The sequence below is a fragment of the Panthera tigris genome, chromosome B1 (assembly GCF_018350195.1).
Source record: "Panthera tigris isolate Pti1 chromosome B1, P.tigris_Pti1_mat1.1, whole genome shotgun sequence".
Taxonomy (NCBI): Eukaryota; Metazoa; Chordata; class Mammalia; order Carnivora; family Felidae; genus Panthera; species Panthera tigris.
Window position 1 is genome coordinate 115,196,474 of NC_056663.1, and position 22,067 is coordinate 115,218,540.

General features: G+C 37.3%; 1 protein-coding gene across 1 annotated transcript in view; it reads left to right on the forward strand.

Annotated features, from left to right (window-relative positions):
• Positions 1 to 21,615, forward strand: part of DKK2 (dickkopf WNT signaling pathway inhibitor 2) — a 103,102-nt gene extending 81,487 nt beyond the window's left edge. The window contains exons 2-4 of the mRNA XM_007080813.3: positions 15,182 to 15,332; positions 16,513 to 16,668; positions 19,251 to 21,615. Coding sequence (XP_007080875.1) covers positions 15,182 to 15,332; positions 16,513 to 16,668; positions 19,251 to 19,501 — 558 coding nt within the window. The 3' untranslated portion in view covers positions 19,502 to 21,615. The remainder of the gene's footprint in view (positions 1 to 15,181; positions 15,333 to 16,512; positions 16,669 to 19,250) is intronic.
• The last annotated feature ends 452 nt before the right edge of the window (positions 21,616 to 22,067 follow it).

Genomic DNA, 22,067 nt, shown 5'->3' on the forward strand with positions numbered 1-22,067 from the left:
ACCAGCTGCAGCTGATGTAGTTGGTATCAATAGATAAAATCCTTCACCTCTGGGTCACACATATACCACCAGTTATTCCAAAATCAAAACCAAAAACAAAAAAACTAAGAAAATCCAGGTACTTAGAAAATTTCCACTCAGTCTGATATCAGTTCTTTCCTGTTGTTTGCCTTTTCGAAGACAATGGGGTGCCTATGTGCCCCCTGAAAAAAATGGGCTGAGAGTAAGTATATCATTAACCATGTGCGTGAGACTACCCATACAAGGAATGTCTCCTTTCTGCCCTGTGTGATTCTCTTAAGGGCAGGGACCATATCTTGTGCATCTCTACCACCCCTAAGATGTCTACACGAGCAGCCCATCAGTAACAGTCAATGGATGGCAATGGCCTGGGGTGGGTGTTTTCCTGTGGCCTCCTGGGATAATTTTCATTCTAGAGATTGGAGCATCAGAGGCTGGAGCGCTAATTCATGAATACAGTGAATGCACCACCACCTCCACTTAGTAAACTGTGAATAATCCAGCTTGGGGAAGGTCCAGTTTAATCACGCTACCAGAGGTCTTGTCAGCCTGATGTAGCCTTATCAGAAGTTGCTTTTGCAGCCTCTCCAAGGTTGGAGGATGGAGTCAGAAGAAGGAGAGAATTTTGACTCCACGTTGTCGGGATGCTGCCTGTGCTCTGCGTATGGAACCAAGTGATTTCAGATCGTGTCTGGAGTTGGCTCTCCTTAAATATTAGAGTTTGCCTATGTCTCAGGAGTTCTTTAGTTTCTTCCTGCTGGAAATTTCAAGCGTAGACAAAAGCAGAGAGAATAGTAGGAGTGAACCCCCACATGCCCATCCTGTAGCTTTGATAGTTTTTAACTCACACCTAATCTTGCTTCATCCACACTGCCCTACTCACCCCCACTTTCTGCAGCGCAATTTAAAATAAATCCTATACATCCAGATTATTTGATCCACAAATATTTCAGTTTTCTTTAAGAGAAAAGAACTTTTTACAAATAAGTGCAATACTGTTATTAAAACTAAGGGTTAACAACACTTCCTTAAAATCATTAACTATCCAGTATGTAGAATTCTTGAATGCTTACAATTTTGGAAATTACCAAGAGGAAGTGATTACCATCAAAATTTGCAATCTGTAATGAAGACCAGCCTTTGGTCTTCATTGGTTTGTAAAGTGACATATCGATAAAGTACCTAGGCAAATTGTGAAATCATTTTTGTAAAAGGCACATCTGCAAAATATCTGTAGTTTCCATGAGCCTGTTATTTTCAGGGTCTCATGAAAATGTGTGCATTTTGTAGAGAAGCTATAGCAACTGTGGCATCTGTTAGCAGGAGGAGTCCTTTTGGCTGGTGAGATGGTGAATTTAAGGATCCACGGCTGAGGTTATGTGGAGAGTTACTGAACTCTAGTGAGAAATGTGAAAAGCTCATCCTCACCACACCCAGGTTATGCACCCAAATTCCCAGACAATTTTTGTATTATTTTCGGCAAAGTCTGTCCTCAATGAAAACCATACTGCTCTATCACTGGAAACACATTTTTGCTTTTGATTGGGTATTGGTTGAGGACTCAGCAGTAAACCAGCCAGACAGCAGGACATGGGTGTGTATTATTATCCCATCTCTGTACATCCATATATGTTTATCTATCAGTGGAAAGATCCCCCTGCAGATATTACCAGATGAGAACACATGGATGTTAAATAAAAGTCTCCCTAGAGCTGTGTAAACATATGTTGGCAGTTGTGACAGAGGGAGTTAATTTGTTAATACTTAAGGAGTTTACTACTTTGAAGACAGACAGCTCTAAGTACAGCTAGTGTTAAATATTAATATTAATTATTATTATATAATCAGTAACTGGCTGATTACTCTTTTAACTGATTCATTCTGTGAAGCTGTGTTTTAAAGCTCTGTGATTTCTTTTTGGAACGTTCCCAGAAAGCAGAACTGGACTTCTTAGCAGATTTGCTGTTAGCTATTTAATGTCTCTCTATAAGAAAGGTATTCTAATGTTTCTTGGAATCATCATTTTCAAGTTGTAAACAGTTTTCAATGTTCCATTTGCACAAGTACAGCTCCAATTCTCATTACTATGGGATGAGCAGTCTTATTTCAAGAGCTTATTCTTGGCTTTTCCAGACCATCCTGTTTAAAATCCCAGGCAGAATTTGATCAGTGTGTATTAGGCAGTGCTGTGCTCAAGGAAGGGAGATGAAAAGCAGCACATGACCAGATCCTTGTGCTTTTGATCTATCCTCAAAAAAGAGCCTGGCTAGTGCTGGGTTTGGTAATAAAAATCACTTCATCCAATGTTAATGTGGAAACAACTTGACTTGCATGTGTGAATGAAGTTCTGGTGATCTCATTTAAACCCAGGAAATGTTAGAGTCAGACCGTAATCCATCCTGTCTGATACCTGCTGTGCCCAGGTGTGGCTGTGTCCTCGTCATACAGAACAAGGGGATCCAATCACTCTAGTCTCTAGACTGTGAAGCTAAACTGTACAGGAGTCTTATAGAGACCCAAGTTTTTCAAACACACAGTGACATCCCTGCCTGGACTCAAAACATGTAGCAAACATCTAACTTAAAAAATTTTGACCTAGAAGGTAGAGATCTTATTTCTTGCCTCTTTACCCAGGCTATAGGCCCATCTCATTGTTCTACAAATACAAATATGAACCTATCTTAGGCTGAATAAAGTCCTTTGTAAATTTCTTTAAGTTTTTAAACTTGGGAGATGGGTCTGAAAAGTATATGGGTGTCTCCAAAATTCTGATGTGTGGGCATAATGAGAAGTGTTGAATTGGTTTATACAGAAATATAGATAGGATTTGAAATAAATTTGGTTCAAAATCTAGAAGCACTGTCCACATTTTCTTATAAAAATGGACATTCCAATGATATTTAACTGATTTAACATGGCTGGTGAGAACCTTGTTTAGCTCAGTTTCATTAGGATCATAAACAAGTCAGAAACCCCTAAATGCATTGGTGTGGCATTCCATGAGACACACATTTGGAAAAAAATCACTTTAGTTGTTAGGTACTGGTTGCTATTTTTCTGTGACTAAGGTGTACCAGGAAACTGAATCCCCTTAGTATTCCATCTATGTGCCTCCAAGACGTTTAAAGGAAGCCATCGTGAACTACTCGCTCACCTTCTTGCATCTTTGCAATAATACCTCATAGTGGCGGTGGTTAACTAGGAACACTATCAGGTATGATCCACCAATGAGAAAAATATTGAGAGATAAAGGCAAAGAAAAGTTAGAATAAAGTATGTAGGGTGGAGTGTCACCAGCTTCGTATGATCCTCAGAAGTACTTAGAGTCATAGTTTCTAATCCACCAATAGGCTTAAACAATTCCCTGAGGACAGTTAGGGAAGAGGTGAAATCCAGAGTCATTGCTGTGAATGGCCTCTAGAATGGCATTATTGCTCTGGCAGAGACATTGATACCACTTAGAAATGAAAGAGCCTACTTTTCACTTTAGGTAATTTACATGTGAAAAATATCATCAGCTATAGGAATGTAATGCAAAGGAATTGATGAGAATACTTGAAAATGTAAATCTGAGGCTCAAAATGAAACTCTTGAAGCCAAGTTGCTGGTTGAAAAATTACTCACCAACCAATCTCCTTTCTTCTTAAACATATAAGATGTCCTTAGCTATATAGTTGTAGGTTTTACTGATTTATGTAGAACTTAGCTAAGTTTTAAAAATCTATTTCAAAATATATAAAAAATCACTGTTTAATTTCCAAGTTCTTTTTCTTTCTTTTCTTCTCTTTTCTTTTCTTTTCTTTTCTTTCTTTCATTTTTTTTTTGTTTTACCATATTCTCATGGGTACTTATGTGAGCAATTTTGTCAATTCATTGTACAGATTTCCAGACACTGTTACGACAAAACTTCGTTCATTAATTCATTACTGGACAAAATGTGGAATGCTGTTATTCCAGGCATGATGTGACCACTGGGGATACAGAGATGAAAGATGGTTTCTGTAATCAAAAAGTATAAAGAAGGCAGAGGAAGACTTTAAGACAGCACACTCTATATCATGGAACAAATAAGCATGAAGTATTAACAGGGTGCAGGTGACATGGGACGTCCGAATCAGCTGGACGTGAGGAGCCAACCCAGAAGGTTCCCCCAAATAAAGTCACTTGATATAATCTCTGAATGGTGAGTTGGACTTATCCTGATGAGGAAGTAAATGGAGGAATGGTATTCTTGGTAGAAGAATATGTACAAATGCCTGGTCATGAGGGAGTGTGGCTAAAGGATGTGCAAGTAGCCCCAAAGAACTGGCATGTGTAATGCAAATGCTGGGGAGGTAGATTGGGATCATGTGTAATGCTGAGAACAAAAATGTGTTCTGGTCATCTTTACTGTGACACAGCTGTCTTAAGTTAAAACAAACAAAACCAAACAGGACAGATTTCAGATAGCATTTCCTAGCAAAGTTATACAAAAACTCTATTAGCCATTTGGCTAATGAATGTCATTTGATTTGTTTGCCTAGACTTTTGATTAACCAACATAGCAGTGGGGTTGTCTGAGGAAGGACAGCTCTACTCTGGACCTCAGGGCAGGTGAGGTGGAGGGTCCTTGTTTTCCTAGTTGCATTCCACTTCTCTTTCCCACCCTCCCTCCCCATCTCACACTTTAATGCCCCATATTTTCTACAAGTCTGCTGGAATGTGAGGCCAGATTCAGAGGTGTTAAAAAGAGTCCAATGCCAGTACATCTGTGATTCTAGTAATGAACAAAGGCCAACAAAGGAAGCAGCAGAAATACAGAGGAGCATACTCTTTGCACAGGCTGGAAGGACCAAGGGATGGAGGGGAAGTGACTTAAGCCCAGAGACATGATTTCATTTGTTTCATCTAGTAACAAATCATCTGACCTCCCTTGCACTATTGAGAATGTGCTGGTTGCCACACCAAAGCAGATGAATGTGATGTGGGTGGCGTGGGGGACCAACGTCTTCAATGTGTTTTCTTTGGGATTACTAACACATTGAGTATTTCATCACAAGATGTACCAAATTTCTGAGGCTGAGATTTGAACAGGAGGGTCACACAAACCAAAGAATCTGTCCTTTGGCTTATAACCTCCTCCTTTTCCAATCTTCTAACAAAGCATTTAAATAGAATTTGTTGATAAAAATAGATTGTAGTCAATGAGTGATGTCTTTATGCCATGCTGTTTGCTCGACATAAGTTTGCTTTGTCCTTGCTGACCAGCTGTCCTTGCTGTCCTCTTCTTTCTTCCACACAATAAGAATTTAAATTGGTTCAGGGGAGTAGAAAGGCTGGTAAGTAAGACCACGTGTGTATCAAGATATCGATTGTTTTTTGGAAAAGTATTTTATTTTAATAAACAACATGTGGTCATATAATTGTTATTATCAGACACTAAAAACAAAAACACTCTCCAAGCTGGGGCTTTTGAACCCAATCATCTTGCAAATGTCTGAAATAAATGAGTAGCCTTAGCTATTGTAATTTCATCCATTAGGAAGTCAGGCAACTATTCTACCCTGATGCTTTAACCCTTTTGTTACATCAGAGACTCTGAGAATGAGTTCAAACTGTCTTCAACATAGTTTGTCCCGATCTTTGGAACCCAGAAATGACAGTATGAGTGTATTTTGAGTGCTCCTTGCATGAATTTCTGTGTGAGAACTGTCCCATCAACTGAACATTCCATAAAAATAAAAATGAAGCTGGGGTGTGGGGCACAGATTCCTAACCTGTTTTACAGGCTATATAAATATTGGCTTGGGTGGCTAGGGAAGGAGTCAAGCTGGGAAATAGGAAAGAATAAGGATGGCAAAATAATAGATTAAATGACTTATATTCCTTTCACTTCAGTAACAGACATGTTGGCTTATCCAAAGCCCAGAAGTTAAAGTCCGTCCCCCTGCTGCACATGTAACTTGAACTTTAGTCCCTCTGTATGTCAGTAGTGTGTAATGTCATAATGATTCTAGTCCAGGATTCTTCATACACTTACTTTTTATTTTCTTCTAAATGGCAGAAATAGAGGAGTTATTTCGGCAGAATTCTTGTTAGAATTGTCAACCACCTCTGCATCCTACTTTTTTAATCCAAAGGTTTTTAGTCAATTCAATCTTTGTGTCTGTAACAATTAAGTAAACCTCTTGCTCCAACCATTTGGGGAATCACATGGGGCCCTGTTTCTTCTCAAGTCATTGCTTCTCCTCCCAGCACACCAGGAGGGATAGAACGCAGGCCTGCCTTCTTGCTCATGACTCTAAATTTGAATGGTAATATTTTGTATTTTCAATCAATATTTATACAGAGCCTAAAGTGGCTCTTACATAGAAATTGGGTCTTTTCACTGCAAACAAATATTGAGGATTATATGCTGTGATTTTTTTCCCATCTTCCCAGCCGTAAAAGAACAAACTTTTCAGTTCTATTGGCCTTCATCAACTGTTTCCTCATAATCAGAATAGACTGCAGGGAAGAGAAATGATACCAGAGAAATGTAAAGTTTGCATGTTCTATACTAAATGAACAATACTATAAACATCACCTCAAGGAATTGTTGGGACGATGGATTATTTGTATGTGTATATAATCTAAATGTATTAATGATCTGACTCTGCTAATAAGGTCACATCAATAAAAACAGAAAAATTTTAATCAAGAAACTTCAGCTTGGATTCTTGATACTCTTGGAAGAAATCCTGACTCTAGGAAACCCAAGCTCTTCCAAGACTTCCTAATTCAAGAACTAGGAGGCATAAATTAGCAAGGAAAAAGAAACTTCACATTAAAGCTCTTAAAATTAGTTCCTTTAAAAATTGTATTAATTTTAATAGATAATACACCACGTGCAAATTAGAAAATTTTTAAAAGACTTTACATGGAAACTAAAATTTTCTTCTTCTCAGTTCTCAGTAATTCTGTCCTACCTTCCATGGGTAAATTCTGCTATGCTTTTCTTGGATGTACTTCCTGAAAAAATGCAATTAATAACTTATGCACACACAGAAACCTGTATACACAGATTAATATATATCTTCACTGGATTTCTTTATCGTCATTCATAAACCATGATTTTAGAAATGAAAAATGTCTCCAACTAATGTAACATTTAAATTTTTTTTTAATATTTATTTATTTTTGAGAGAGACGGAGACAGAATGCAAGTGGGTTAGGGGCAGAGAGAGAGGGAGACACAGATCTGAAGCAGGCTCCAGGCTCTGAGCTGTCAGCACAGAGCCGGATGCGGGGCTCAAACTCACGGGCCATGAGATCATGACCTGAGCCGAAGTCGGACGCTCAACCGACTGAGCCACCCAGGCGCCCCCATATAATATTTAAAATTCACAAGCGTTTACACTCGGGCTCAGAAATATTTATCAACATTTACTTACTCTATAATCCTAAAGAAAGTATGTTAAGTTTTCATACCTACCTGGACTTCAATATTTGAAGTTTGAATGTGATTTTTCACTGGACAGGGAAATTTGATGCCCTACCAGAAATAGGAAATAATGAGAACACACATCCATCTATTTATCATACTTGATACGGGGAGAAAAAGTAGTTGTTTTGTAAAGACCCGCGGGACACAGATCCAAAGAAAACTGCAAAGCTGCGTCTTGCCAACAAGACACAGGTGTATACCACATGAGGATATGAAACAGTCCAGCCACAACGGGTGTGTTGATAGCTCTGAGTCTACACTGTGTATCTCCCCAAGTGCACTGGTATGTTTGTTATGTGTTACTTTATTTTTTCATGTAGTCTCAGAAATTCTCAAGCCTACCCCGAAGCACAGTGGCTCAGCAGTAGGAGTAAAGGTGAACCTGCCTGGAAGTAGCTGTTGTCGGCGAATCTCTTACTTAGACTCATGGTGATGTCGGGGAACCAATTCCCCGCTTAGACCCCTGTCTATCAGAGATAATATTGAGTCCATATCTCATAGAGACCAGGCATTTTCTCCATGATATATATGCAAGAAGCACCCTTAATCTTTGTAACAAGTATATAGAGAAATGTTTCCCTATCTTACTGTATCTATGATTACCAGGACAGAATTTATTAATGATACAGGCTCCTGGACCGTATCCAATTCACAAAATTAGAATCTCTATGAGGAGTCTGTGAACAATTTGTTTTTAAAGAAACCCTGTGAGATTTTAAAGATTTGGTAAGTAGGGAAATGCTGCTGAAGGTAGAAATGCTATCTGCCTTATCTAGGAGAGAACTGAGACTGTTCTCAGTTAAGTAACTTATAACAATCAATCGCGGGGGCATAATTCAAACTAGTAGGACCCCAAAATTCTTCCTACCATGTTACCTTTCTGAAGGTCATGAGGTCAGAAAAATGTGTGAGGCTACATTGAAAATTTTATATTGTAGGCCTTCAATCCTGGATTTGGAAGAAAACTTGAAATTGTGTAGTTTCTTCCTCTGTTTTGATTAGAACAATTATACTCCACCAATCACAGAACTACAAAGGGCTTTATAATGATATAAGGAGTATAAAGGGCTCCAACCATTGCTGCAAAAGCACTCCTGAGATGCTGCTTTCTGAGCATGCAAGTGTTTTCATCCTATCTGTTCCAAATGAGAGGAAAATGGGTCAAAAACAGGCAAAAGAAAAATCAGGTAGACTACAAGGTTTAGATTTCTCTAAGTGCTGAGACCTTATGGAAAGGGTTAGCTTTCCCCACCTGTCTCCTGATCAATAGTAGCAATGAACACGTTACAGTTGAACATGTGGTCTGTGTTCCAAGTAGAGAACTCCCTGCTATCTCCTCTGCTTAATGATATTCAGAGAATAGGGTGGAGCAACCCAACTTAGGACTTTGCCTTGATTTCATAGAATTATTGTTTCTTAGGATTTAAGTGAGATTTTTCTGAACATATTGGGGAAGTTAATGGACCACTGGCAGAAATCCATCATTCCTAATTTATAATCCAGGAGGCATTAGCAGAAGTCTCTCAGCTCTGCGCTTCTATGTCAAAACCAAATATCTAATAATCCCAGCCTTAAAACGAATATGTGGAAGAGGTACCCAAAGGTTTTCCACAGTGTGCACAGCATGAATTGTTTTAAGGGAATTGATTTCCATATCCTTAATTTGCATGATTTTTTTTTCCTTACAATTGTCTGGGAATGTGCCTGTGTTTACAATAAGTCTTTTGCCATTTTATGTGGAAAGAAAGGCAAAATCGTCATGCATTCCAAATATTGATATACTGCATTAACCAGCAGTATAAAACCTTTTATGGATGACAGATGAAAGTAAAATTTGGAGTACTGGCTTAACAACGATGTTCTTAGTGGTTGATTAGGCATCCTAAATACATCTTTCTTTGTCTTGTCATTAATTCTTTGAAAGTGAAGCTTCGCCGTGGTTGGAAAATTATGGATACAGAACATCCAAAATAGTTGTGATGACTTGTATATTTCAAAATTTAACTGAATGTTTGCTAAAACTAACCATTACTGTGAATTTCATCTTATAAAATATTTAGAATTATATGTCATTAATAAAGCTAGCTAAACTTGTGCTGAAAAATTTTACATGTTACGCACGTGAGAGGATACATAGTTTTCAAAATTATTTTATGGATAGTGCAGGCAGAACATTTGTAGATCACAGAACTAGTTGTGTCTGGATTGTAGCTGGTGTTCAATAAATAAATGCTAAACAAACAACTATTGAATATTGAATGAATACCCAAACAGCTGCCTTAATGAACCTATGGCACACATCCAGAACATCATGAAATTTCTGAACTTTTTCCCCTCCAGTTTAATATAGCTCAATCCTCCCGGCCTTATGTTCAGGAATCCTCAAAGATACACCCTTATCTCCTAGAGGTAATTGTGGACAAAGGAAAAGATCCGATTGCACTGCCTTTGGCATGCACCATGCGAGTGTACATTAGCCAGCTTGAGTTCTATGTCCCTGCATCTCCCGAAGCTGCAATTTTAAGGTTTGATTTTGAAATTACCACCTTAAACGGTAGCAAAGCTTGTATATTCATTGAAACAGAGAGCTATCATATGGAATGTTAGGCAAGGGAAATTATCTTTTCTCTAAGAACTGAGTTGGGGGTGGGGAGCCAGTCCCATCTGGTTTCCTAAATGTTAATTGCCAACCTTCTGCTAAGTTCCCTTTGAGACCCCAGACCTTCTAGTCCCCAGCCCTTTGCTGCTACCTCCTTCTATGCACTCGCCCCAAATGTTTTTCATTCCCACAGCTGGGTCGTCCCCCTGCAGGCTTTCTTCTTCCCGCCCAGCTGATGATGTTTTTCTGGCTCCAGAAAACTTCCGATTGTTACAAACAGTGCTTGCGGGGACAAAGGATTGTCCCGATTAAAACAACAACAACAAAACTGGGACGGTCTTGCAAGAATCCGGATGGGTGGCCATCCCACATGAATACTATGTGATGTTTCTCCCTTCCTTTTTTTTCCTACCCATCATTAAACAGGAACAATGTCATTATTTTGAAAACTTGGGAGTTAAACTAAGGTTTTGGTTGTGGCCAAAGGTCTGTTCAATAGCCAGTGCTGCTGAGATACCTAGATACTTTTTCTCATTTCATTATTCGTAGGGATTTGATGATGTCATTGTTGCATTTGCATGTTTTAAGGGATGGACAACTGTTGAAAACTAAGAATAAATTCAACCCTAAATCTTACTCTCAAATTAACGGGTATTTTTTCCTTGCAGTTCTGAGAATAATTGAAAGAAAAAAAAAAAAACAGGCTCAATTAGTTCAAATAAGATGCATTAACATTTCGTTTTATTTTGTTCATTAGAATATTATTTAATTATCATTAATCACATGAAGGGCTTTTACTTGTAACTCTGATTACCTTGAATTTAAGTGGACATAAAACCGTTGTCAAGGAATGAAATGAGAAAATGTTGTTTACGGCATTGTCTGTGTTGTCCGCCAGTATTCCGTCTTTCCAACAGCTGCACCCGGACATGCTGTTGGTATTTGGAGGCTTCTAGAGAGAGAAGTGGCCAAGTTTATTTTTCTAATCTCTAAATTCGGCACACAGGTCAGCACTGAAAACCCCTTCTCTGTGTGTACATTAAACCGTCACTGGTAAATGCTCTTAGTCATGACACCTTGTAGGGAGGCCTGAAAGCCAGAGTAGGCCCCGAATCCCCGAATTCTCTGCTATTGAGCACATAGGACTTATTTGCAGAAATCACTTAAGCTCTCTTTACTTCATTGCTAAAATTTTAAATAATGATTCCAAATTCGCACAGAGTAAATGGATGTAAAAAAAAAAATCCTTCATACTAAAAAGAAATGCTCGTTTTTGATGGACTTGATTTTCAAGCCGTGCCCAACATGTTCACGCTGTTTCAGTTCAGGTCCTGGCTGTAATAATAACTAGAAAACACTCTATTTTTAGCCTGGAAAGGGGGTTGGGCAAAACTTCTTTGCTTTTTGACCTGATCATGGACAGCTCTCAAACATTCTTAATTTATGGCCTATCACCTGCTATTATTAGGAATTTCAAACGAATCTATCTCCTCATTGTGACTGACACTAAGTCAGGAATGATTTTTCATGGAGGCAAGTATTCCTGGATGATCATGCAACCAAATTTCACTGTTCCTCAGACCATTCACTTGACAAGTAAATGAAGAGCCATACAAATTCACTATTAATAATTTCCATAGAGGTAAAAAAAATCAGTCTTCTTGTTAATTTATAAAAATAAGTAACAGGCAGGCATATTATTGTTTTTGTTAAATGGAAACTTAGACTAAGATACTCAAATTCATTTTTTGTCTGTCATAAAACCATCAACAAACAGAAACAGGAACAGCCTTCAGAGTCCAAAGTAAATGGAAAATAAAGATTTTTTTCTATGGAAAAGTATCTGAATGGCACTTTCACTAATGTATGTAATTCCCTTTAGTGGTCTATTAATTGCCACAGTCCTCACTTCTTCAGGATCCTCTGTAGCTACTTTATCCGTGCGCCTCTCTCCCTTCATCCCTTTTTTTTCTCCCTCATTCTACCTCCCTTCCTCTCTTGCCTACAAGGATACCATTTCCAGACATGTTAAAGGGGGATATGTGGAGAAAAAACAATAGCAAGCTGCAGAGCCCTCATACTTGAGATGAAAATAATCTTGTTTCAAACTCTTTACTGAAAAATCATGTATGAGGCTGAAAATACAAGAATTGCTATTAATGGTTCAGATCCATATTTTCTCATGTTCTATGTTTTATTGCTAATGGTTATGCCAAAGGAAACCATATGGCTGAGGAGATCTGGGCTGGGCGACATTGATATCAGAAGGTAAGGCATGCCCCCATATTATTTGCTTTCCCAAAAGCCTGCTTCAGTCAATGTGTCTTATCATTTTTTTAATTTCATTTATATTTGAAGGCTGTTTATTGGAGCAAGCAGTTTTATAAGCATACTAGAAGCTGTATAACTTTGAATTTCAATTACTAACATTTTATTTTAATTGTCAAAGAATTGCTCTTAATGTTATGTTCTGGGATTCCATTTCAAGTGCAACATCACATTAATGATAATCTTTTATCACAAAAAATTCCGCATAGTTTTCTGCCTGTGTCATTTCTATTTAAAGCCAATTTATATATAATATATATATAGGTGTAATATACATGCATAATAAAACTACACATCCTCCAGTATATTTTACCTCTTAGAACAACTGAGTTTCCCTCTGAAAAACTTGTGAGAATTTTATTGTGACCCCATTCAAATAAAGGACTACTGTACATTTAACTTTTTGCAATATCATCTGCATCAAATATTTTCCATTTCAAATATTTTCCATTTCCCAGCATCTGAGAATGGGAAGTTAATGATGTGCCTTCCACAATTTTCTGCATAAATGAACTGCTACTTTTAGCAAACAACTTGTTTTTTACCATATAGACTTTTTTTAGTAATTGAATCAAATATTATTCTATATTCAGAATCCCTTGAAGATTTGTTGCTTGTGTTGTAAATTTCACGTGATGTTTTAGGTGGCACACGTTTATTTCCATTGAAAGAACATGTCCTATTTTTGAGGAAGGGAAAAAAAACTTGTAAGACATCAAATGTTTCTTGCAAAACAATTTGATGAAATAAATGTAAATGAATCAGAAACATGTGAATTGTATTTCAATCAAAATTAATGGGTTTAAATATGAAGGGAGTAAAGTGCTTCGGGGAGAGAGTGTGGCAAGGCGGGAAGTGACATTTGTTTTGTTTTCATCATCTTGGATTTTTGAAAAATGGCCTAATACTCTGAATTTACCCTAATTCATATTCTCTCTTAAGCCTGATGAGGGAGATCCAGAATGGGACAACAATATGCAAATTCACTTTATAGCTTTATCTGGCTCCAATTATAATGTAGGCATCAAGCATGGCCACTGTTCAATCCTTCAAAAGCAGTTTCAACTTGAAATTCATGATTTTTCTATTTTCTCTTGAGGGTAAACAGTAAATTGTAATAATGCTGAAGTTATAATTTTTCCCATAGAACATGTAGCTTTCAGACTCTCATGTCAGCTTCACATTCATTTCCTCTGCCAAAATGAAGAGAATCAGATCTAAACAGAAAATACGTGGGGACTGACTGTAGCCACACTTAGCAGGAAAAGAGCAGGGGGAGAAAGAGAGTATAAGAGAGGGGGAAAGAAAGACAAGGGAAAAGAAATAGACCACTCACACAGACATGGGTCATCAAACCTCATTTCATAAGCAAAGCACTCAAATCACACTACTTATTTGAGAGTCATAAAAATTTTACCCATACTTTTACATTTGTACCATTTATGTGTGCTTAAAAACAACTACATGGCTTCTTTCTCACTTTTTATATTTTTCAATAAAAAAAATAACCATGCCTGACTCTGAAAACAGAAAAGAACTACAAAAAAGAAAAGAAAAACAACTTACAAATAAGTCTCCCTGTCAACATGCTTCAAAATATGAGGGAGTTTGATGTGTGGTGTGACAATGCTGTTTCTCAACTCAGTCTCTGCAAACAGAGACATTTTAAGTGTTCCAAAAACTTCCAAGAGGCCAAGAATACATAACTGGAGATTATATTTTTACTTTGGGAGATAATATGGGGCACTGCTTAAGTACCTCCCTTGGTGAGAAATGTAGGATCAGAGTCCTTTCTGCACTGAAGGTGCAGTAGCCCATAGGGTTGTTTTTGTATGTAAAGAGCCTGCCTTTTTGTTTCCTGAGAACATGCTGCAATTGGAGTTGAGCATTTATTTCTCTGGCCATTTGGAACTCCCCTGCTGTTCATCACCACATTTGGAATGAGGACCCTGCTCCTTGATTTCCTTGTGCCAAGCAGCTCATAACCTCAAACAGTTCTGGAAGTGGTTCTCTGCCATGGTCCTCATAGGCAGGAATTGTAGGGAGTCCCTCTTAATATATTTGTTCTATAACTGGGCAGAAGATATGTCTTAGCTTCTACCACAACCCTTTGTTTCTTTTTTTAACCTCCCCCTCATCCAATTTCGTGGATAAAAAACAGCATAGCTAGGCTGACTGTTTTATTTATGCCTTAAATCAGTGGCAGTATAACAATTACAACTGGGGTGCCTGGGTGGCTCAGTCGGTTGAGCATCCGACTTCTGCTCAGGTCGTGATCTCACCCTTTTTAAGTTCCAGCCCAGAGTCAGTCTCTGTGCTGACAGCTCAGAGCCTGGGTCCTGCTTCAGATTCTGTGTCTCCCTCTCTCTGCCCATTCCCTGCTCACGCTCTGTCTATCTTTCTAAAAAATAAATAAATGTTTTTAAAAATTTAACAATTACAACTATTTCTGAGCTCTCAAAGTTACCCTTAAAAGCTCCATTGATCAACACAAAATCTAAATTCCAATTCCAAAGTTGTGTCAACAAAAGTATATGAATAGCATCAACATTATCTTTGTTACAATCAACAATCAGTATTTATAAGGTTCTCAAAAAGGTGTCACTATGTAGGATCTATGCTCAGAACATTACTACAAGGGCATGTTTCCTTTGACGAGAACCGTATTGTGATTTATTTCCCATTATGATTTGTTGCAGTAAGTTTTTTTAAGTGTTACAAGATCTAATCTACTTTGCATTTGGTGTTGTTGTTCTACTTTATGACAGGCCTACCCTTGTAGCAGTGATAAGGAATGTGAAATTGGGAGATACTGCCATAGTCCCCACCAAGGATCATCGGCCTGCATGGTGTGTCGAAGAAAAAAGAAGCGCTGCCACAGAGATGGCATGTGCTGTCCTGGTACCCGCTGTAATAATGGTAAGATCTAGTTCAATGTTGATAGGCCTCTTTCTTTTTATGTGAGAGCTGCTTAGCAAATTAGACCAAATTCTCCTTAGCCAGCCCCTGAAATGTAAGGAGTCTTTCAAAATTCACAGGGATTGGATCATGGTTTAGATATGTGTACAATTACTTGGATTACCTTCCAAATCCTAGTTTTCCTGGACTCTGATCACTTTGTATATTGTACAATTTATGGTGATCTAGGATTTGCCATGTTGAAGTGTTGTATATAAATAGCTAGATATTCTATTCCACCAAACACGAGTGAATATATGCAAAAGACCAAAGAACCTGCTGTGATTTAGCAACACAGTGGTGAGTCCCTCTTCCAATTGCATATTCATGTCATACCTTAATTCTTCTATTCACGGTGTCTTCTTTTAAAGGCTCCACCCTGCACCACACTTATAGGGAGGGAGTGATTTGTTCCTCCAAAAGGAAACACAGGAGTCTATTCCCTAGCCTTTCCATAAGCATGACTTCCCTCAATCTCCATGAATTTATAGGCAGACAATTCAGAATTAATGATGAAATAAAGAATCACAGACAATACATGATAAAATCATTAAATAATTATAGCCAGTGATCATAAACATAAACTTAATCATGTGAAACAATATGATCATACTCCTTTTCCTATACTTGCTCCTGACCTCTGGACAGAGTCCTATTGGAAGTACTGTGGGCAGGTGAAGGGAAGAAAGGCCTCATACCATTCAGGGTGTTTACAATGTAAACTAGGATTATATTGTTGATTGAACAAAGGAAACTGGATGCTGAAGGTGTATGTCTGGTCAGACATTTTTAAAGTACTAATAGCTAATATTAATTTAATATTTGCTAAGTCACTATTGTAAGCACGTCACACATATTCACAATAACTTAATGCAATGTTTTAATTCCTATTTTTGCCCACAGTCACTTGGTCTTGACAGAGACAAGATTCAAATGAAGGGAGCCTAGCTCAAACCAAATGATTTAATATTATTTCATATTAAATAATACAATTTAATCTTTATGTAAATAAATGAATGGTTCAGTAGAGGAGAGAAAGAGAGACAGAATATAGCTTCATACCTCATATCAGCATCATACTTAGACAGGGGCCATACTTTATAGAATTGTAGAAGTCTAACTGCTTACCTACCATCTCCAGGCATCTGCATCCCTGTCACTGAGAGCATCTTAACCCCTCACATCCCAGCTCTGGATGGCACTCGACACAGAGATCGAAACCATGGTCATTACTCAAACCACGACTTGGGATGGCAGAATCTAGGAAGACCACACACTAAGATGTCACATATAAAAGGTAGGCTATCTGTAGTTGTACATTTACTTTTTCTTGTTTTTAAAAGAAGTAAAGTTAAAATATAGGTAATTCATTGCTTTGATTTTAGAAAAAAATACAAGGAAGATACTTTATTGGCAAAATTTAACTGAATTCTTAATTTATTCTTAATTATGAGGATCCTGCAGGTTTCTAAGAGATCTTAAATTGTTAGAAAATGCATAGTAAAATAACTACAGCACCCTGATCAATCATGCCATTTTCTAAACAGTCCTGCCTTTAAATGTTTGCTGTCATATGATTAAATCCCTAGTCTTTTGTATCTTTTTCTCACCTTTACAGAAATTTTATTTCAATACACAACCACATATTATACTATTCATAAACCAACTTATCAAAAATCATTGGTTTCTAGTGGAATTATGTATGGTCATAAAATTCCCCTTACTTGTATCAAAATATTTGGGAAGCCTAATCACTAACAGTAAAATTTGAAAGCATGAAATTATTAAACTTAAATACTAATAGTAAAAATTTAAAGGCATGAAACATGTCTATTTTTAAAGGACACATTTAACAAGTGTGGAGCATTACTCTGTTAAGACCTTCTTTGAATAAAAGGGTTTGTAATAATGCATATTCCCATTTTGAGAATTTTATATAATAAATATTGGTATATTGAAGGCTCTCAGAAGTCCAGCAATGAGGAAAACTGATTAAATTTTTAAACACTCTATTTCCCCATATTTCTTGACTACAAAACCATTTCCCCACATTTGCATGCCCAGAGGAGCTAGTATTCCATAAAGTATCTGACCTATTAGACCTGGAATATTATTGTTGACATGGATAGTGATAAGGAGATGAACAGCTCCTCTTCAATTATCCTCTATCTATAATTCTCTGAAGACCTACGTCCTTTACCCAATCTCCTATTTCTATTCCACCAAATTCACATACATCTGTTATTACATGAATATCCTTCATTATTCCAACAGATATCTATGTCACAGTACAGTTTCAAATTTACTAATATTTTTATATAGTTTTATGTATAATTTTCTTCTTTTTTAAAGTTTATTTTGAGAGAGAGAGAGAGAGAGAGAGAGAAAGAATGCATGCACGTGTGCCCATAAATGGAGGAAGGGCAGAGAGAGAGAGAGAGAGAGAGAGAGAGAGAGAATCCCAAGCAGGCTCTGCACTGTCAGCGCAGAGCCCCATGTGGGGCTCAGCCCTAAAAACCATGAGATCATGACCTGAGCAGAAATCATGAGTCAGACACTTAACTGACTGAGCAACCCAAGCACCCCTTATGTGTAATTTTCTGGTGGCAACTAGGAAGAACTCTTATGACAATGGCTAGCGAGTTGTGTCCATATCACAGAGGGGGATTGGTTATATCTGGGCTGACAGATAATCCTTTAGACCAGGATTGGCACATCATGGCCTGTGAGCCAAATCTGTCCTGCTGCCTTTTGTTGTAAATAATGTTTTATTGGAACACAGCCTTGCCTATTCATTTAGGCATTACTTATATTTGCTTTTCTGATATGTAGCAGAATTGAGGAGTGACAGATCACATAGCCTAAAAAAGCCTAAAATATTTACAATCTGGCAAAATTACAGAGAAGTTTATTGGCAACCCAACTGTGATATGTGTGTTTGCTCTTTGCTGACTTAGTCATTTTTCTGAGTTAAATATCCAGATTTGTTCTTCCATATGTTTTTAATGAAGCGTTCTTGGTTGACCTTGGGGCTGTCTGTCCTTTCACTACTCCACTCTGTATCACAGCTCTTTATAGACTGCATGTTCTAGGCTCCCTGTCAGGTGGCTTCTGGCCATGCGGGTTTGGCTGTGGGAGAGAAGCAGGGAAAGAAAAAAGCCAACATGCTAAGCCTGCTTCAGGTGATGTTTCTGGCAGAACTGTATTTCCCTGGGGCTTCAGCGCCTGCCAGGTGGGCCTGTTGGGATTCTAGTCATAGCTAGTGATTGCAGATTCCAGATTCTGACATGACCTTCTCCTTCGCACCCTCCAGCCTATATGTGGAAGTGGTTTCCTGCTCTGTTGCTTTACCATCCTCTGGTGCTTCTTAGCCTTGCCACTCACTACCTGTATGTCTGGTTCTCTGCGTTAAACACCTTATATTTTAAGTTTCTGTTTGCTGGCTAGACATTGATACATGGTTGTAGGAGTTCCTGAGAATCTCAGCTTTCTCCTTGAATCAGTTTATTTATATTTCCAGGAAGGTATCAAATTAATTACTTTGAAAGCACTTTTTTTTTATTTACTTATTTTTCACTTACCTAGTTAAAATAAAAAACCAACAGACATGATCAGGGGAATATCTAAAAGCAGACCATGCCAAAGTAAAGTCCTAGCTATTCATAGAACTTGATATGCAGACAGCAAATAATCAAAATGAATGATAATGGATTGACATGATTAGAGAGACACCCGATTGATATGAATCCAAGACTTTCCATAGTAATGATAACTTCATGGAAGGAAGTACAAGCACAAATATCTTATGTGCTTCTGAGTGACAAGTAGAACTTTTTTCTCAAGTGTGATGATAATATCTTTTGGTCATCATCTCTGTAGGGCATGAAGGAGACCCCTGCCTACGATCTTCAGACTGCATTGAAGGGTTTTGCTGTGCTCGTCACTTCTGGACCAAAATATGCAAACCAGTGCTCCATCAGGGGGAAGTCTGTACCAAACAGCGCAAGAAGGGTTCTCACGGGCTGGAAATTTTCCAGCGGTGTGACTGCGCAAAGGGCCTGTCGTGTAAAGTATGGAAAGATGCCACCTACTCCTCCAAAGCCAGACTCCACGTGTGTCAGAAAATATGATCACCTCTGAGGAGAATCAATGCTAGCAGACTGTGAATCTGTGTATTTAATGCATTACAGCATGGTGGAAAATAGGATTTGGATCTCAGAAGAATGGCTAAAAAATAAGGAATGTGATTAAGAATATAGAGCTCACAGAAAGAGAGAAAAAGGAAAAGAGGATAAGCAGATTAGAAAGGGTGACAAATGTAGTACAACCAATGTGTTTCCATTATGCAACTTGTTTATGTAAATAATGTACACATTTGTGAAGATGCTATTACTGAAAAAAGCACACAGTGAAAATTACGGATACCATGTGACTTTCCCAGAGTTTAGGTTGTGCTGGAGGATTGGTTTCCTTCAGATTGGTGATTGCCTATAGAAATAACCTAAAAGCCATATTTCTAGTTCAAAGTTATAGTTTAACAAAATAGTCCCTGTATACCTTGGCATACAATAGGCTCTTATGTAAAAAGAGTTGTTAAATAGGAAATGAAGTCCTGGAACATAGTTAATTTGCAACACAGAATCACCTTTTAGTTTGGAACACTACTTCTAGTGCTCAGTGAAAGGCCTTGGTAGATAAGAAAAAAAAGTCAGTATTTTCCAAATAATTTCAAAATAATTGCAAGTCCTTTATGAAGGCCTATAGGAAAAACCAAACTTGTTTTTCTTCAAACTGTTTATTTACGTTTTTCAAATATTTAGTTGCATCAGTAATTAGTAAGAACCAGTAGAAGACAAAAAGAGTGCATTCACATTCTAAAAGAATGACATTGTATCTTTCTTGATTGTATGCAATTCCTACCCTGAATATATTTCATTTTCCAAACTATCCTGATTAATTGTGAATAGTACCGAGCAGAATTTCATAGTTTGCAAAAATTTTCAAGGTGTCCAAAATACAGAATCAATGCTAATTGTTATTTTTTGAAGCTTTGGCATTCCCTATGTTTGATAGAATTAGACTGATAAATACATTTATTCTTTACACATGCTGCAGTATAGTTGGCTAAAGCTGATAATAGAAACTTGATCTATATTTGCCCTGGACAGAAGTACACAAAGGAAATGGAAAAAAAAATGGCAAATACTGAGGTTTTGACAACATGTTGATCATACATCTGAAGCACAAAACTGACTATTCATATTTGAAGCCCAAAGCCACACAACCTAAATGGAAGTTTTCCATGGGGTTTGCTATCACAATATTTACTATGCAGATGAATTCTGTGTAGGTTGCTAATTGACCTCAGAGTATTTATTTTATATTTTTGAGGTCCTAAAATAATAGGAGGTCTCATGAAATGGATTCCCAATGCAGATTAGTATAGTGAGGTTCCATTGCCCTTGATAAGCTTCTAACTTGCCAATGGCACCATCTGAAATTTCTGTACCAGTTTCTGTCTGCAATAGCTGTTTTTTTTGCCAAAGATAGTGTTTCCGTTTTCTGCAGCCATTGAAATTAAAAATATAAATGGAATAACTTGTAAAATCTACATATTGCTAACCTATAGGAACCACAGTCTCGAAATTCTTTGAAACCATTTTATCACTTTTTTACTTTACTCAGTTCTAAATATTATGTCTAGAGCATAAAGCAAAAATGTTATCTTATAGTTGTTACTTTTGACCTTTTCTTTTATAGACTGAAAGTCACTCCTTAATTTTCTTTTACTTCAACCCCTTCTGCAGTCTCAAATTCAAGTTTTCTCAGTAGAAATTGAATCTGAGTCTGCATATCTATTAAAAATTTCAGCTTCGTACACACTTACTAGGGTGATTAAGATTTACATTTTCCCCACATGTCTGCTAAAACAAAAATTATAAGCTGATCTATCCAAGAACCAAAGTCTGTACAAACAGGTTTCTATAAGCTTGGCAACGTGAAAAATGGAACATTTCAGTCAAACATTTCCTATATAGCAATTACATCTACAATCTGGTTTTTGCATTATTTCCCTTATGTACATCCCAAAATTATTATTTGAAGTAATTTATTTACAGGAAATGTTAATGAGATGTATTTTCTTATAGAGATATTTCTTACAGAAAGCTTTGTAGCAGAATATATTTGCAGCTATTGACTTTGTAATTTAGGGAAAATGTATAATAAGATAAAATATATTAAATTTTTTCCTTCAAAAATGGAATTCAAATTTCTTTGTGCTTTGCTTATGATAAAAACTTTCATAGAATCATAGATTCTCAGAGTTCAAATGGACTTACTTGATCTGATTTTACAGTTGGGTTAGGAATCCTTTGGATGACATCACCATGAGATGATCCAAGGCAGTTTACTATTACTAAAGGCAGCTTATTCATGGCAAGACAGATGCAATTGTTAGAAAGTTATTTTTTCATCAAACTAAAATATGCCAGCTTGGGCTTTGTACCCATTTATTCTTATTTAGTGTTCCAGAATATTTTGGAACAAGGGCTCTCTGCAGACTTCTTCAAAATGCTTGAAGCCACCTAGCGAATTTCCTATAATCATCTCTCCAGATTACAATTTCCCAAAATAGAGATGCCAACATGCTTAGGATATTGGTTCATCCCCCTCATGGCGCAAAGAAGCTACAAA